Source organism: Lissotriton vulgaris, chromosome 12, assembly GCF_964263255.1.
Source record: "Lissotriton vulgaris chromosome 12, aLisVul1.2, whole genome shotgun sequence".
NCBI lineage: Eukaryota > Metazoa > Chordata > Amphibia > Caudata > Salamandridae > Lissotriton > Lissotriton vulgaris.
This window is the reverse complement of record NC_141700.1, coordinates 49,598,247-49,617,900: the sequence shown is the minus strand read 5'-3', so window position 1 is coordinate 49,617,900 and position 19,654 is coordinate 49,598,247. Positions and strand designations below refer to the sequence as shown.

General features: G+C 42.2%; 1 protein-coding gene across 3 annotated transcripts in view; it reads right to left on the bottom strand.

Moving 5' to 3' along the window:
- UPF1 (UPF1 RNA helicase and ATPase) overlaps positions 1-19,424 on the bottom strand; it is a 382,560-nt gene extending 363,136 nt beyond the window's left edge. Inside the window, exon 1 of one of the 3 annotated variants that reach the window (XM_086947036.1) lies at positions 18,933-19,424. In XM_086947036.1, coding sequence (XP_086803162.1) covers positions 18,933-19,103 — 171 coding nt within the window. In that variant the 5' untranslated portion in view covers positions 19,104-19,424. The remainder of the gene's footprint in view (positions 1-18,932) is intronic. The other 2 variants (XM_086947037.1, XM_086947035.1) reach the window with 2 other exon arrangements.
- Between the last annotated feature and the right edge of the window lie 230 nt (positions 19,425-19,654).

Genomic DNA, 19,654 nt, shown 5'->3' with positions numbered 1-19,654 from the left:
CTGTACAGACTATATTCACAAAAGGGGGTGGTGATGAACAGAGTGTCTGAATTAAGCAGACCACTCTTACCCAGTCCAAAGATCAAGGCTTGATCCATCACCGTTATTTAGCTCACTGCACCATCCCAGCTCAGAACCTGGCTATATGCAAATCAGTCTGTCCCTGACCCAGTGCATCATGGGAACAGGGCAGACTAAACTACCAAGCCAATTCTTCACCAGAAAGGAGACAAGCTTCCGGGGACCGGTTTCTGGCATTTCAGCCGTCGTCGGCCCGGCTTGCTTGAATCCTGATGGTGCAGTGAGCAAGGGACTCATGTCTGAGTATACCCTGCCACACCTATAGTGCCCAAAAACGATTGAGAAAAGGCGGTGGTGATGAACAGAGTGTCTGAATTAAGCAGACCACTCTTACCCAGTCCAAAGATCAGGACTTGATCCATCACCGTTATTTAGCTCACTGCCACATCCCAGCTCAGAACAGACTCCTCATGAGTTCAGTGGGGGACTGTGAGGCCTGTGATACTTTCCTCGAGGCCGCTTGGCGCTACAATTCCTGGGTAACTTTTCTGAATTGGCTGCATTCGGCGGGGTACAATTAATAGCAGCTGCGGTAGCTTGGCAGCCCGGGCCGGTGCGAACTGCCTGCAGGAGTGCTGCGAGAGGTGCCACCATTGAATTTGTGGCACCGCCCGCAAACTTTCATACAGCCCGAAACCACCTCAAATCTCAGCATGAGCCGCACAGGGAGCCGCGACCGCAGAGCTGCAGCACACTGCATGATGCCCTCTGCAGTCTTCTCCCCGACTGAGTGACTGAATCGTCCCCCGCCGGCCAGCACAACATTGCGACCGCGATAATTATCACCAAGATGCCTTAGATGCACGGCGCCATGTCGTGTCAGTGTGGTGGTCGACGGTGGGTGACAGAAATTAGTGTGTCTGAATTAAGCTGCGCTGCGCCGCGGACTGCCGGCTGCTGGGCAGATCGGTTACAAATACTTTACGGGCGCACACTGCAGTGTTGCCAGATTTTTAGACCCGTCCCAAGCCCAAAGCCGCTCAAATATAAGCCCAAAACAAGCCCAATCAGACCAGTTCCAGCCCAAATTAGCATGTCTCAAATTATGCACAAATTGTCATCAGAAACAATTTTAAGGACAAATATACATTCTATATCACGAACAGGTTTATCTTGGCAGTCTCTGCTGGGACTAATCAGTATGTGAGAAGGAAATGAGCGAGTAAAAGTTGCACAATTAGCATTCTCACAAACTATTCCCCATTAATCACACCACTGTAAATATGCACTATCCACAAAACAGTTATATGTATGTTATTATTAGATAAATGTAAATAACCATTAGGGACTTATTTCAAGTTGTCTAGTAATAACCGAAGCAAAAACATTACAGAATAAGTACCATTCACACAACATACTTGGGCATTTTTTAAACTAGACAAAAAGTCTACTGTATATAACGGGGAATAACATGTGAACAACTATTTGGGGAGCGATTCTGCACACTTTTGCTCCCATAATTTCCTCTAGGTAGGGCTAGGAGAAAAGTTCACGAGCATAATCAGAAATGAGCAGTTTAAGGGCTCATACTGTAATAAGTGAAAAGTGGAAAACCAGGCACAAAAACATTTGCAATGGACATTTCTCCACCATTTGCAGTGGATATTTCTCGTCTTACACCAGTTTAATGCGACAATATAGTGTTCTTCTTAGAAGAATTGCACTATCTCCCATGCATGCATATATCAGCCCTTGCCCAAAGGTTAAAACCATAACAAATCTCATTGTTGTGGAATTCATTATTTTAGTTTCAGCAGAGTAGATCCTGGACACTGACTTGACCCTTCCAAGTTATCTTCCCCGGGTGATATCCCTGGTCCGCAGGGTAGGATGCGATCAGTGGAGCTGACCTCCTTTGGTACTGTTACCATGGAGGAAGTTCTCTTGATTTTGAGGACCATGAAGAGTGGCTCCCCGAAAGATCCAGTACCTGTTAAATATCTAAAACAGGTGGCATCTACCATTGGTGGCCCAGTGACGGACCTTATAAACTTGTCCCTCACTCAAGGGGTAGTACCCCCCAGTTGGAAAGGGGCGGTCGTGAAGGCCCTTTTAAAAAAGCCTAATCTGGACCCCGCCGACCTTGCCAACTTTAGGCCTATCTCGCTGCTGCCGGGCCTTAGTAAGATCGCTGAGAAGCTGGTCAACAGCCGCCTGTCGGACTTCTTGGAGGCCAATTCCCTCTTAGGTGACTCCCAAACCGGTTTCCGTCCCGGTCAGGGGACTGACACCGCCCTGCTGGCGGTTGTGGAGAACGCTAGGAGCATTTTGGATTCAGGGGGATCAGTGGCAGTGATCCTCCTGGACCTCAGTGCTGCTTTTGACACCGTGGACCATCAGGTGCTTCTCCAACGGCTGGCAGGGGTGGGGATCACCGGTCTGGCCCTCAAGTGGTTTGCTTCCTTCTTGGAAGGTCGCACATTCGAGGTATGGGAAGGCCCTGAAAAATCATCTTCAATCCCTCTCCAGTGTGGTGTGCCACAGGGCTCTTCATTGAGCCCTACGTTATTCAACGTCTATATGGCCCCCCTGGAGAGTGTGGTACTACCGCTGGGTATCAAAATCATCAGTTATGCTGATGATACTCAGTTGGTGGTAGGCCTTTCCCAGTCGGCTCACCATCCTGACCGGCTGCACTCGTGTCTGGAGAAGATCTACACATGGATGTGCAGCTCAGCTTTAAAGCTCAACGGCTCCAAGACGGAGCTGATGCTGCTGGGAAACTCCTCTCCATCTCTGTCTCCCAGCAGCTGGCCCGACTGCCTTGGACCTGTACCCACCCCCAAGCAGGAGATTAAGAGCCTTGGGGTTTGGCTTGAGCAGGACCTGTTGTTTAAAACCCATGCCAATAAGACTGCTGGCGTGTGCTTTGGCCTGCTCCGCTCGGCTCGGAAGATTCTACCGCTGCTCCCAGCGGCCACTAGGAGACTTCTCATCCAGGGGCTTATCATCTCGCGGCTGGATTTCAGCAACGCGTTGTTCCTGGGTGCTCCAGAATCTACCATGAACAAAGTGCAGCAAGTGCAGAATGTGGCCGCCAGGCTTCTGACGGGTATCCCCAGACATCAATCTGCTCGCCCTGCGCTCAAGGCACTGCATTGGCTCCCTGTGAGGGACAGGGTGAAGTTCAAATCACTCTGCATCGCTCATAAAGTCCTGCAGGGGGCAGGTCGACCTATTCTGGGGAAGATGGTTCAGCCCTACAAAGCCCTCCGCTCTCTCCGGTCTGACCACCAACATCTTTTGCAGGTTGGGAGGGTGAAGAAAGTAAGAACTGGTGGCAGAAGGTTCTCTATAAATGTAGCCACTCTGTGGAATTCCCTTCCCCTACAACTTCGCTCGGAAGCCAGTTTGCTTCGGTTCCGCAAGCTTTTAAAAACTTTTCTGTTTTCTGCCTAAACCCCCGCATTACTCTGTAGTTTCATTCCCTGGTGAGCGCTGGGATGCCTTTCTGGTAACCAGGCGCTATATAAAACTCAGAATAATAATAATAATTTGTAAACTGATAAAAGCTTGAAGTGGTTTATGTTTTTAAATAACATGAAGCATTTACAATGCAAGTGGGCCAGTTTTCTCTTCTGTGCTGTACCATATGCTCTTTACCCCTCCACAGTTGTCTTAAACCTACATACAATCACTATTAGGTTTTACATTATCACTAAATACAATTGCATCAATTCTTGTTTACCATTTTCCAGGGAGGCTGGCCTACAGTGCATCTAGCAGTGCCAGAAGGACTGGTCTGAAAAATTAGTATACAGACATGTTTTCTGTTTTGAGGGCCCGTTTTATGGTCTGGTGGGCCAACTTTTGCTATGGATTTCCCTGATATTACCACAAACACTCCCTACAGCAAGCACAAATACCACATGAAGACCAAAAACATAGCGTGAATGGAGACGGATAGGACACCAGACAGGCAAAATCAGCAACGTCTACAGGCCAGGCTGGCAGGTGGCAGCTGAGGGTGGGAGAAGTCTGTGGGCAGTTTTAAGTTAATACCACCCGGGACCGTCCATAACCCAGACCCACTTACCGGAGGTTGAGGAGAGGTACCGCCGGAGTCCGGACTCAGTCAGCTGAGCTCGCTCACTCACTCACTGTAGTGCGGCTGCGGCGTCGTGACTCTCACTCATGTCACGTGCCGCCGTCTGGCTGTGCTGTGGGGCTGGGCCTGGGCTTCTAAAGGTCTAGCTGGGGCTTCTAAAGTCTACCATGGGAATGTGCTCCCTCAGGAGAGTGGTCTGGTGGACTGTTCATGAAGGCTGAACCTGGTTCCCCAGAACCAAATTCGGCAGCTCTGGCGTAGTGCCACATCCCCCAATGAACACCATACTATCCCACTGAGACACCCACACTGCCTTCAGCTACAACCCAGTTGTGCCCGGCTATATATACCTGGATGCAGCTCAATTCAAATTATGCACAAGAGTGATATGCTGCCTGGAAAAAAAAGTACCTTCCTGGAAAAAGCAAACCCTCATATGGATGCAAGATTAAGTAAAGCATGTGAAATGTAAGTAGAACAACATGGCTACCTTAACACTTTTATACTCATTATCCAGAAATCAAGAGTGTTTTTTACTGGAACTTTAAGCACCACTACAGATCCCTGGAGGGACCAGTATCACGGTCCATTGCTTATATCCTATTAAACGTGAGCAGTATGGTTTAAAAAGACTACATTCCTAAACACAGAGCCGTGGTACGCATTTTATGAACTAAAATAAGGAAAAAAGCGGATAAGGATCACATTAAATCGGTTTCCACTCCACCCATCAACCAGGTATTGCAGTACCTCCAGGAATGGTGCACCTCATCACCCAGGGAAAACAATGCTGTTCAAAGAAAGAGGAGAAAACAAAAAGCAGTGCTTCGCTGGCAAACTCTGTAAAGTGGCACTACTGTGTTTGGGTGTTAATAAAACTAATCTGGCCAGTTTGTTTGGTGCATCAGGCTCGCGAGACAGGAGATGGGCACTTCGAGTGTGTGACTGTGTGTGTGTGTGACTGTGTGTGTGTGTGACTGTGTGTGTGTGTGACTGTGTGTGTGTGACTGTGTGTGTGTGTGTGTGTGTGTGTGTGTGTGTGTGTGTGTGTGTGTGTGTGTGTGGGTGTGTGTGTGTGTGTGAGCGTGTGTGTGTGTGTGTGTGAGCGTGTGTGTGTGTGAGCGTGTGTGTGTGTGTGAGCGTGTGTGTATGCAGTGTGTGTGTGAGTGTATGTGTGTGTGTGAGCGTGTGTGTATGCAGTGTGTGTGTGTGCGCGCGCGACAGAGAGGCATGGCTGACTGACTGAGATGTGCACGGCTCGGGGGTCGGGGGGGGGGGGGGGGAGCTGGGCGTGCGCGCCCACGATGGGAAATCGACACTCGTGCCCCGGTCTGTCTCCGTTGAGACATATCTCGACAGCAATAGGTCTCGAGGACGAGACCTAAAAAATGACCAGTAGGAAAACCATATCACCCATCCATTCAAATCTCCAACACCAAAATATTCACAGGCCTCAGAAGAAATCTCTCAATAATACCACTAAAGGACATTTCGGCAGTTCTGTATGTTTCTCTGCTACCTTCAGCTCACTGCTCTCCCACAACCTCAAAATCGACTAAATATCTGAAGTTTTCCATCAAACATAAAACTCTGGGGACATAGAAAATGGAATCATGAAAAAGACAAGGGGGAAAAAGTATAGCAGCAAGATGCCTTGCCAATGTCACTCCACAATTTCCAAAGGGATCGCAAAAACTGGCTTCATCGTACCTGCAGCAACCCTGACGTAGTATGCCCATTAACGGAAGTACACAAAAGCATTGTAGACTTTGTAAATCCAAAAGCACTTCAACACACCATCCTCTGATCCTCTAGGTACCAATCCATGCTGGTCTCCTAGTTACTTTCATCCAATGAAACACTTCGAGGCCATAGCATTACCCATAGCTGAAAAACCAGTGTCCCACTAAAATGTTTTAGAGCATACTACACTGCTGCGTTCGCAGAGAAAACCATCAATAAATGTCTAACATCTGAAAACTTTCTCAGTGATCAACGGCCATCACATCTAAAGCAATCAGCAGGTTATTTGTCCAGCTAATAACCAATGACTAACGCACCCTCAAGAGGCAAACTAATTCAGTCTTCACTCATATCGCCTTCCTGAAAGACAACAGTTGCCTGATGTAACTAAGCACTGCGGACAACTCACCACTCTCCTACTAATGAACCTCTCCTCTAGCATGGATGCCAAACATCACCCCATACTTCTACAGATACGGAACATCAGAATACAAGGTACCAACTTGGGCTCAACTTAACCGTACTTCAACAAATTCTACACCATTTCCTTAAGCCTCTTTTGGCACCCTTCACCTCTGTTGCACACTTCTTACAAAAGGTCCACTAGCTTGTCTCAAATGTGTACATCGCTCACTTAAGTCACTACACTGTACAATACAAACATTGTCACTGGGGACACTGCACATTTTTTTGAGAATGGTTGGATCTTTTGTTCAAGGACAAAATAACTGTTTGAGTTGTGATGTACAGATGAAAACTTGCTGCTAACTAGGACTTCCCTGCATATTTCGCCTTTAGGTCAAATGAGATTCATAGCAACCATCTGTCTCTAATAACTGCATAGACAGGTTCACCTTGGCTGGTGAGTTGCTCTTGTTCTACTAAAACAACGGCAATAAGCTTGCAGGAAAAAGCAGAATCAACTACTATTTGGCATTAGAAACTACAACACTCACTAACCCCCTCATTGAAAGTGAGGAACCTGGAAGTCTTTACATACTCAACCTCTATTGTGTGCAACAGTTTATTCAAGTGCCTTTTAAATCTTTAAGTCTGCGCCACATTTTGGATTCCATCAAAGGAGCAAGCCACCATTGCTGTGGTTCTGTGGCACCTACTTTACTCCAGCAGACTGAACCGTAACTCCCACTCTATACCCATCAACTGAAATCAGTGAAGTCAGAACGTTGCTACCATGCAACTTCTACACCCAGGCACATAGAACCACGACAACTTGGCTATTCATACTTTACAAAAGATACCTTTAAAACCGCATGTATCTCACCCAAGATTGTCTGGGACTTCAAACTGGCTATCCTGGTAAGAGGCACATTCTCCTTTAACTGGACATTCACACTTAGGAATGCACAGATTCAGAATAGCGACTCTCCCAGCCATTCTGTCATGCTGAAAGTCCTGTGTAGGTGGCATTTCCTTCTAAATTCCCACTCTTTAGCCGAAGCTCCAGATAAACCTTCAAGAAAAAGGCTCACCCAGAACCACCACAAACTGATAACAAGCATTTGCAATGCAAAAGGTCTCGCATTAGGAAAGTTTGAGCTATTAGTATTGTAAATGACAAATTTTGTATTTATGTGTCATGTTTTGAAAATAGCTAAATGAATAGCTTTGTCATTTACAATGCCAATAGTTTTAGCTTTCGCAAATGTGACCCCTATAGCATTTGTAATGTAATATGTGTTGTATGTATGTGACTTTAGATGTATTGATATTACAAATAACAATGGCTTTTATTTTTTTTAAATAATTAATACTTAATTATCGTTTTGAAATTACGCTGCCATCCTGCACGTCGTGATCGCGTGTGACTTCGTTCATCTGTTCAAAGCTCGAACATCTACCCATTACCTTTTGAAGCAATACCCACGATTGATACCTGGACCTTTCTTGTTGTATATATCATTTCTTTACACAAGCATATTTTGCTTCGGTTGCCTTCGATCCAATCTTCTAAAAAGCACTGCTGATTTACCTCAAGCAACACTACTGATTCCTCTCGTGAAGTTGTCTTTTGACAAACCTGATCATTTTCTGCTTTGGACACCCTTGATAAAATCCTGCATTAAACATTGTTGATTTATTTCTAAAAACACCACTATCTCCCTGCGGGAAGTGTCCGTCCTAGAACCTCAATTTTTTTCTAGGGTCATCAACGGTAAATGCTTAAAACTCAAGTCCTGATGATGGTCTTATGAAATCATCTCCAAAAGACCGAAACGTCGACTACCAAGTCTAATTCTGCCCAATATTTATTAACCACTATTGATTTTCATTTACTCTTGATTTGAAATCAGTGTTCATTGGTTAGCAGCATAGACTTTTTTGTGATATATTATAGGAATATACAACACGCTCCCTTTTTATATCCCAAATGCATTGTTTTGTACCCTTTCTGTAATGCTGATTTAATTTTCCTGTTACAAAGAAAATAACAATCTTTTGACTCATAAACACCTGGTTTTTGTACTTTTTGATGTCTTCAATGTGTTAGTGTGGTAACACTTTCTGATGTGTATTTCTGAAACCTTATTCAGCCACTAATCTATAATAGTGTGGGTACCTTACTCATCATAGTTCCTACCTGTGCTGTAATTGATAAATCCCTTTAAATAAATCCCTTGCTGGCCCAAACTTGAAACGTTGTGGAGATGAGGCAAGCTAATGCCCAGAGTTGCCGAGTGTGATCCCTGGTTAGAGTAGGCACCGAGGCGAGAATTATCGAGTCCGCTGACCCTGGTCCACGACCCTGCCGCGTTGGGAATTGAACTCTGGTCCCGGGCCGACCTCTGCTTCCGGGTCTGCCGCCTCTAACCAGTGAGCCACACCACTCCACATATAGAAATCGGATATTTGCATTCAGATAACCTCACCAAATTTCAAACATAACACTCATTCCCCATAGTGAAGGAGGAAAATGCGTCGGCCACAAACACTAGCCAGTGATTAACAGCGTTTTATGGAATTAGTTTTTAAGTGATGCATCTGAAACAAGTTATAATAGCTGGAATGCGATCTGATGTACAAGCACACAGTGCACTAAGCATATAAATTACTCATGTGTAATAAAAATTATATGAAACTATCAAATGTAAATAGGATTTGTAACAAGGATTCATATTATCCATCACTGGAGGCTATGATAAACATTAAGAAAATGATGTGTCAAAAATCAATGTCTACAATACAACACAAACTGACACTGTTGTCACCTTTAAATAGAGAAAGAAAACAAGTATTATTTTGGGAATCATTTTCATGCATGACTGGAAAAAGTGTGCTTTTTTTAAGAAGGAATATGATATACTAGATTTTTTTACGATATATTGCAGAAAAATGAATTTCCAGCTTTTATTTACTAGTGCACTAAATACTATAAGTGAGACCATGTGGCATTCGGGTCCTCGAAAAGATAACGTGGTTGTTTGGATGATGACACAAATTGCATATACCCTCTTCTTGTGAAACTTTTAAGTGTGGGAAAAATAAAAAGTATAAATGTGATTACAAATTACAATATCCACGCTGTTTGAATCTACTGTGCAAGACGTAGGACTCCACATTTTTATACATTTCAGAAAATAAAATCAGGTTACTTTTTTCAGTGATCTATTGCTTAGTTAATGGAGGCTTACTAAGAAATCTCACATTCCTATACTGGAAGGAGAAGCCTACCAAATGTACAAGTAGTCTAGCAATAAAAACTGGTAAAGACTATTTCTATGTGCCACTGCTTTTTCATCATGCATACACAATAGGACTGTGCTATTTCTATAGGGAAAGTCAGTAAGTAGTACTGAGTGACAGATTTTAAGTATGCCAGAATATAGTCTACAACTTTCATGCAACACTGAAAAGACAGGCCATATGTCAAATGCAATCAAGAATATTTCCCTCAAATTAAACTTCCTCTTTATATTTTTCAATTGTGATCTTTCTTATATCTAATACGCATAATTACGACTGAGGTGCAATCATCGCTAAAAAAATTCTAGAAGAATGATTTTCCTTTCTAGGTTTGATGTTCATCACAATTAAATGTGCCCATAGACTTAAGGAACCGAAGATAACCAGATACTTAATAAGAAAGAAAATTCTTCCAAAATGCAATGTTTTGTGCCTTGTAAAGGTGAAATGATTTCTTACAAACTTAAAGATTCTATTCAACTACATCTGCAGTTAGTTATCCTAACATTCTGCCTTGTTGAGGAATTGTACTCATTTCTACAGTCTGTAAATGCTCCCTTTGCCCAGCACATGGACCACATATAAACAACGTATGGCATAAAGGCACTTTTTACTAAAGTGTTCTAGGCATCATTTCTAGGTTTGCACCAAAGAAAACCAAACACTTTTCAAATAAACAGTTGCATTGTCTTTTTGACCCTACACTAAAACTTTAAATGGGCAGTACTCTAAGAAATTAATGGAGCTCCATTGAGCACTGTGACAAAGATAGTTCTGGCCAAAAAAATCCGCAAGACCTTGACACAATTTAAATGTTGCCTTCTCTCAATGTATGACATCCAAACAGTCACAATCACATGCAATCTTCTGTGTGACTAAAGCTTCTGTCCCTATGGTGTTGAGAAGCACTATGTTGCCATTTGCTAAAAATAAAGTTTCCAGAATTTGTGGAATTCCTCCCTTTACTAAAATTAATGATTTCAAATGGATCCTGCCAGCGCTTGGATGCCCTCACTGGTGACAAGAAGCACTCTTGATTTCAATACATTCTGCGTAGCATCAGGACTTCATTTCCCATAGATGTCAACATTAAAAGTGGGCGTTTAACTCAAAACCAGGGACATGTCCAAAGAAAGACACATTAGTCATAATGTATACGTTCTATGAGTGGGAAAAAGCGAAGCCATTTCATTTTCCTAAAGAGGGAGCAAAATACCAAAGAAAATAGAAGATTTCTAATTTTCAATATGCAGGTACTCCAACATGTCAACTTTGTACGACCTTTTTATAGGGGATTATGTGAAAGTTAAATGTAATCCTAATCGAAGGGAATTAGGTAGGCATGTAAATCCGCTGGTTATATTACTCTTTCACTGAGTTGTAAAACGTCTGAGGAACCAACAGGGCCCACATAAAAGAAGATATTACATTTATATGATAACTGTAGAGTTAAGTGGGTAAAAAAGGAAGACACTTCAGCACACGTTAGTGTTGCTTTACACTCCTTTTAAATCGTCATGAAGCCAGCATCAAAACCCTGCTGTCCATTACAATCAGTCTCACGACTGCATAGATACGATCTACCAACATTAAGTGGTGTATACTTAGCAACCTGGAAACAATAGGTAACTCAAGCTTTCAGCATGACACAGACCATAACTTGATCTTGCTCGGGTTACTGTTCCTTACAAGAAATGAGGCACACTAGAGAAGCAAGCACCACCCTCTGGTACACGGTGAAAGAAACAAACATACACTAGGTTAATTATAAACAATGTGCGTTTAGGGGAAATCCTACATAAGCAGCATGAATTCAACATACACCTAATCCCATACAGCATCCAAATGCTACACATTGTAAATAAGCACCTTTGCATACATTTATGAAGTGGAGGATCATTTCTAGTTAACAGGCAACCTTATTTTGCCATTAACAAGAAATAATACTGGTTGCCATTTAAAACTATTTTAATTATGATTTACACAAGTATAGACTAGTTGCATTCAATATCTTGTCAAACTGTTTTCATGTGAACAATTTCCTGCAATCGCTCTAAATTTTCAAATCACCGTCCAACATTCTGTTCATATACGACAACAAAGAAATAGTCTAAAAAGGTAAGTAACTGCTGAGGTACTTGTATTCCATGGTCGACCAAAAGGAATTTGGGAATTCCCGCATCAAAACGCACCGGTCAGGGGCATCAAATGAACCATGAAATTTGCGATAAGAACATGGGCTTGAACTCAGGCGGGATCAAGGGCAGTGTCCCTAGACACAATGTGTCTCTGTACTAAGCCGCCTTTAACATGCTTTCTGAACTTCACCCAGGTTAGAATAGTGAAATTGGGACCTATTCGGAACTTTCAGGCAAAAGAAAAACATAACATTAAAAGCCTGTATTTTTTTTACAAAAAAAGCCTAGCTGCTTTTTATTGATCTGATATCAGGCAAGTAAGGCCTTGGACCAAGTGTAGTAAAAAAAAAAAAAAAAAAAAGAACATGTTTAAAAACCTATTGCATACCCCATTTATGAGATTGGCCAGCTTCACAGGATCTACGTATGAGTGATAAGATAGGCATATACATCGATATGCAATATGCCTCTGAAAACACACTGAATAGTTTAGTGGCAACAGTCTACTAGGAACTGCTTTTACTTCGAATTGGTCGGTAACTATACATCCTGAAGTAGCTAAGAAATAGCTATTTGGAAACGGTAAGGAGCCCTTCAAAGCAAAAAGGCAATTGGTGACTTGCATCGTCCAGGGCACAATACAGACTTCCATTTGTATTGGTGTAATTCACACTGTTGGATATATCCAGAAACTATGTGATGTTTATATGACTCTTACTCTGGCCTCAAACAATGAAAGCTATTTTTTTTTTTTTAAATACTATCAGGATTATATACCACAAGTCTTCCAATGGTGCGGTCTCTGTGCTTGTGAGCTGTGACAGCATGTGTAACTTAACTAGTTCACTGCTGCCCATAGAGCGTGTCACTCCATGTACCTGAACTGCGCGATTATGCATGTTCGTCCTGCTTATAGGCACAAGACCCAGTCTCCAGGCAAGAGAGCCTCTTTTACAGGCAGCCCAGAAAACTTATCAACCTGCACTCGCACAGGTAGTCATGCAGAACATGCTCTTGTATGCAAGGAAGAGTTGTAAAGGAGACATGCTTAGCACGGTTAGTTTGTTTAGCTCACAGAGTGCCAGTTAGATGGTTTCTGTGACATTGGTGTGTGAAAAGGCAACTGATTTGGGCCACAGGCATGCATGGTAATTGGCAGATGGTGAAAGCACCTTTAATACAGTTTATTAACTCTTTGCCAGCAGGCTGTGCTTTGGTGCTGCAGAGGATGCGAAAAGAACATCATGCATTAGCGTCTTGTAGGTATCAAGGACCCCATGATATGGATAGGACTCCTGGGTCAGGGACAACCATTTTTATGTAACGGCATATACCCAGGCAGGCTTTAAGAACAAAAGCTGGCTATAAAGTAGGACATATACATATATACATAACTGATAAAAATTAAAAATTAATGCAATAGACTCGAATGATATCAAAAAAGAATTTTTAATAAAAAATAAATAAATACATATAATTAAATTACACAATAAAAAAGTTTCTCTTAATGCTCATGTGGCTCTTTTTCAATTATATATTAGAAAAACATCAATCTCTATCCAGCATTGACAGATTTGTCTAGGAATATGTTTGTGAATATAATGATATAGATGTATTGTTGTTTGTTAAGCCTACGAAATATGTATTATGTATGTTTTCCAACTATGTGTGTTTCATGTAACCCGTACTACAATATAAGTCTGGCTAGGAACATTTTATCAACTGAATAATATTCTATTTTTGAAGAAAAGCAATGCACTGTGATCTTAACGTTACTTAAATATTGTTTTATTCTATTTAGAAAAAGTGGCTGAATATCCATTAGTCCTGATGAAGACAAAAGACTTTGTCGAAACGCGTTGACAGACAGCCCTATTCTTCATAAAAGGAAAAAAGATCCTTTTTTTATATATCATGATGTTTTTCTAATATATAATTGAAAAAGAGCCACATGAGCATTAAGAGAAAATTTTTTATTGTGTAATTTGTTAATTATATGTATCTATTTATCTTTTATTAAAAATTTTCTTTTTTGATATCATTCCAGTCCATTGCATTAATTTTTATCAAATATGTATATATGTATATGTCCTACTTTATAGCCAGCTTTTGTTCTTAAAGCCTGCCTGGGTATATGCGGTTACATAAAAACATCATGCATTAGCGTCCATGTCTTTCATTAGGCACTGGGGCAATAGACACAGCCTGCATGTTCTAGTCCCTGAGGAGGTCTCCGATACAGTAGACTTGTTTACAGGAATTTTGATTTATGACGACCTGAATGGTAATAGTGTTGACAGAGAGAGCATTAATGTAAAGAGAACAAACACTTAATGTTTGTTGAATACCTTCAGGGATAAGAAACTAATATAGTCTTACAACGCTGAATGAGATCTGAAGAATGAACCGAACAACAAGTAAAGGACATAAACACATTTCAACAAAACTATTATTGCTTTTATATTCCTAACTTTAAAAGATACTGTACATGCTGCCCAACTATACAATAAATATTTTAAAATTGCTCACTACAAAATAATTATAAAGCAGGTATCAGAATCATCTTAAACTATGGTATCCCCTGAGACTAATCTGGCATTAAGTTCTAGGTTCCTACCAGAATTTCACACTTTTTTTTAGTTTAACCATAAATTATTTTTCAGTGGCTAGAGCATACTCTAATTAATGTTGTGTAACTTTCTAGTAGTAGTTACTCTACATTTCTAACAACTAACTCTTGAAACGTGTTTTCTGTCCTTGCTGTACCTCAGAGAGTTTCATGTCAATGTATAGAAGAACGGGAAGTTTTTTCTTCTTTTACCGCTTTTATAACAATACTACAGACAATTCCTAAGGCACAAGGTTATCAGGCTTTTTAAGTCCAGAAACAAACAACAATACATTCTTCATTAAAACCATGATGTTTGTTATAAGACATATTTTGCTCACTCGTTATTACTTAAATATCTAAAATGAACTGATTTGTCAGAAGTACTAAAATGAACCAATGAAAACTACTAATTCATCAAGTGCATATTATGTGGGCCAGGCTTTGTTTTAGGCTGAATTCACAATATGTTTCCATATTCAGGCTATTTAAAAAACAGTGAGATTGGATACCTCTTGGGTGTTACACCACTTTAATAATAAAAGTCTGATGAAGGGTCTGGAAAAACTGCTGGAGTAGAAACAAGTTCAGCTATCAAGTATGACATGTTGGTGTATCTTACCCACCTTGCTAAAAACAACGCTTCATGGATTGAATTTAGTCCAGTTTCTGAAACCATGATCATCAACATCATTTCCAAACTCAAACCTTCCTTCCATACCAAAGATCCTCTCTCCGCCCATCTGGTTCAAGAACTCAAATACATCATTGCCCCTATTTGGACCAATATCATCAACTCCTCTTTTTCCTCTGGCTGTGTCCCTGCCTCCCTTCAGCTTGGCCAAATCTCCCCCATTCTTAAAAACCCCTTGGCTGACCCTAGTGACCTTAACAACCTACGCCCCATCTCCACCCTTCCTTTCCTCTCCAAGGCCCTTGAAAATTGTGTCCTGGTCCAATTAGAGAACCAGATCATCTCCTTTAATCTCCTAGACATTTTCCAATCCGGTTTTAGAAAGGGATGCAGCACAGAAACTGCTATGTTAAATATTACAGATGATATTCTTCCTTCCTTTCCTCTCCAAGGCCCTTGAAAATTGTGTCCTGGCCCAATTAGAGAACCAGATCATCTCCTTTAATCTCCTAGACATTTTCCAATCCGGTTTTAGAAAGGGATGCAGCACAGAAACTGCTATGTTAAATATTACAGATGATATTCTTCGCTCCCTAGACAAAGGTGAATCATCACTACTAATCCTCCTTGACCTCTCTGCTGCTTTTGATACTGTCCACCATCCCACCCTTCTCAACACTCTCAAAAATCGATTTGGCTTTGAAGGCACTGTATTCAAATGGTTCTCCTCATTCTTTCAAAATAGATCACAGCAAATCAAGCTCAACCACTGCCTCTCCAATCCACAACCTGTCTCACTCTGTGTGCCTCAAGGATCTATCCTCTCCCCAACCCTATTTAATCTTTTCAAGGAACCACTCACTCTCAAACAAGCCAAAATCAGTTACCACTTCTATGCAGACGACATCCAACTATACTACAAGATCAAATCCCACAATGACATTCTTCACCTCAATGACACCTTGACTAGAGTTCAAGCCTGGCTCCATCTGAACCATCTAAAACTGATTCCGAAAAAACTGAAATCATCCTTTTCACTCCTAAAAACAATTCCCTTCCCATTCAACTGTGGATCAATGATATCAAAGCACTAATTGCTCCCTCTCCACATCTAATTCTGTTAAATCCCTAGGCATCAGCATCTACCAGAATCTTAATCTCATCCCCCACATTAAAAATGCAGCCAAAAGTACTTTTTTCACCCTTCACCACCTCAAAAAAATCAAACCTTTTATTCCAGCTGATGATTTCAAAACTGTTGTCCAATCGCTTGTCCTTTCCAGGATTGACTATGGTAACGCCACACTTGCAGGCACCCCTAAAGTCCATCTTGCACCGATTAAATCTGTTCTCAACCTAGCCGCTAGACTTATCTCTGACTGTAAAAGATTTGACCACATCTCCCCGTCATCAAAAATCTCAATTGGCTCACAATAGAAGGAAGATCCACCTACAAGATTGCCTGTATCACTCACAAAGCTCTTCACCAAAACACCCCCTCTTACCTTGCAGTCAAACTACAGAAAGCAGGGGGCTCCAGGTCCCTGAGGAGCACTAACTCCCTTGTCTTGATCCCTCCCAGACTCAAATGTAAAAATGCCCAATCCCGGGCATTCTCTGGTAACGCTCCTACGATTTGGAACTCTCTCCCAAGGATCTTCGCTGCAACCCCTCTTACCCTCTCTTCAAAAAAAGGACTCAAAATACTTCTTCTCAACAAATATTGGGGTATCTAATGATACGGACTATGAACTTGTTCACTCTTTACTCTTCCCCTGCCCACTCCATCACACCCTCTCCCGTGTCATATTCTCTCTCCCCTCCTCTACACCCCCATCTCTCTCGTATCTTTCAACCTTCATCTTCCCCTTAAATTATCTCACTGTTTCTTTGCTCTCATAGCTCTTCGAAATGCAATGCTATATCCCGTGTAAATTTTCTGCACTTTTTAATGTTATAATATTATGTTTACCTTCCTTGTAAAGCGCTCTGATACTCTTGGGACCAGCAGCGCTATATAAAACCTTCGAAATAAATGAAAAAATATTACTAATTTATTAAGCAATGTGCTTCCGCATTTTGGGCAACTCACAAGCTCTTAGTAGTATTTGAAGGCTTCAAAGAGAGAATATTGATATTTTTGAAAACTTTATTTAAGTGACTAAAATCTATATTAATTACTTGACGTGTATAGGTTAAGTCATCAGGTACATATAACTAAAAATGCTAGCAGGATGGCTCTAAGCAAAAGATTACGCCTCTAACAAGGAAGTGTTCTGCAGGCTGGATTTTCTACTCTCAGCAAAGCAGAAGCAGTGTCCATCATTCTGAGATTCAATAGAACAAATTGCATAACAGTAACCTCTTATTTGCAGTGCTTTAGAATCCGTAAAAGTGTGAAATGTAGCACTATTAATTTATTTTAACTAAAAAAGCAAATGGTCTGATGGGTAAAACATTATCCGCTTCAGAATGGCCCACATTAGGCAACAGAAACAGCAAGCATACCTGTACATTTCAAAATTTCCCCCACATTATGTTATCAGTGGAAAGGCATCTGTCCCACCTAAAAGCAAACAGCTGCAATCGACCAGTGAAATAACTCTGCTTTTCTCTGGACCAGCCTATCTTCTCCTTACCCAGAACAAACTACTTCTAAGATGAGCAGATCCTGCAGAAAGACTGTCAAAAAGGATATTAACAAAACTGCTTCTTGCTGATGTCACCTTAACACATTCTCTCTTGTTTAGTGACCATTCCGGAACCAATTTCCTTTATCTTAAGGGCCTGTCTGAACTGCTCGTGCACTCATTTACAAATACACAGGTTTTCAAGTGCATCCAACTCAACGCAGGAGGAACGGTCACCCAGGCTCTTATCACAAGTAGACTGGATTACAGAAATGTCCTCTACATCGGAATACCACATTATGTCCTACGCCACCTCCAAACCACCCCGAACACCCGGGTCAGACTCACCATGAACATCCCACAAAAAAACTACACCTCGACAATCTCCACTAGTCAAAGTCCAGGAAAGATGTAAGTTCAAGCTACTCACCTACGCCTACAAAGCTGTCCACAAAACTGGTCCAGTTTGCCTCAACTATCAACTCAGCAGACACCTATGATCTGCGTTCCAGGCAAGACACAACTCACTTGCATCAAGAAGACTTGAAGAGAAGGACGCTCCTTCTCGTACTTTGCAGCCAACACCTAGATCGACCTCCCAAAACACCTTGGAACCCCTTCCTCATAAACTTCTGAAGCAACCTCAAGACATGGCTCTTGCAGACAAAACAAACATGATCTCCTCGACACTAAGGTCTAACTATAACCAGCGCCTGGATAACCTTACAGGTGATTCGCACGCTCTACAAATTCACATAACATAAGACTTCGTTCTAACAGTTCACATAATACCCGAAATACATAGATGGGAATTACCCAAAAATGGATGGTTAGGTGAAGTTTACATCCACCACTAAGAAAATAAATGTTGTTCTGAAAGTCTTCAAACCATGGCAATGCATAATCAGGTTTCCATACACCAGGGGTCGTTAACTGAATACCATACTTTGGGTAATTGAATATGTTATTTAAAAGAAGTAGAAGTATTTAAAAGGATATTATTTAGTTATTTTATATGTTATTTAAAGGGCATAAAAGAGTAGAAGTGAGGAATAAACAAAACTATCTGGCAGGTAGTTACTGATACTCACTCTTAGGCAAGAAAAGTTGTATGCTGCTATACCAATAGTGGGAAGCAAATGTAAATAATATTTAAATAACAATATAAATTATTAATCTGGTTCATATTGTGTGATTCTCTAAAAAGACAGGTGTCCTCAAAGCTCCAAAAGTAATGAAAAAAATGCTTAAAACTAATGAAAGAGGAGACTGCATGAGCAGGCAGCAGGGCAATGCGGAAGAGGAGTGCGAGAGGGCACTTAGATGACAGGTAGGGCACACGAACCTGTCCGTCCAGCTGGTTCTGGCTCTGCCCCGGAGTCTGCGTCTGGCTGGGCAGGGTGAAGTCGGTGAACTCGAACTCGGAGCCCTGGGTGTCGGCGCCCAGCAGCTCGGCCTCCTCCGTGTCCAGGAAGGTGAGGGTCTGAGAGCTGGGTCCGTACGCCTCCACGCTCATGCTGGCGGCTGGCTGGGGCCTGTCCTCGGGCTTGCGGAAGGAGGGTGGCGAGTGCGCCCGGCCTGCTCCCTGCGGGGATCGGAGCCTCTTTAAAAGGCCTGCTGGGACCGGCCCGGCGGCCCGGAGAGGAGAAGGCTCGCGAGGGCGGAGGGCAACAAACGGCACCGAACCTCCCGGCACGGTTGAAAGGAAGCGGCGCGAGCGGCCAACGGGCAGAGGCGGCGGAGGCAGAGACGGCAGGAGGGAGGGCTCAGGCAGCGCTGACGGCAGAGTGCGGCCCGCGCAGGAAGTGGCAGTGACAAGGCGCGCTGCGGCGTCCTCCGTGTCACACGGCGTCACTGTCGTCACGGGAGGGCTGCGCGGAAGCGAAGCCAGGCACCATCTTCGAATGGTGGGAGTCCTGCAAGCGCTGGAGAAAAATATCTGAACAGCAGCAGAAATACTGAAAAGAATGCAGAAACGTCATATCTGTATCTTATCTTTTAAATATGGATACATTATCGATCATGAAAAAAGGCTTACTGTAAATAACTAGTTTGGTTACTATTTTG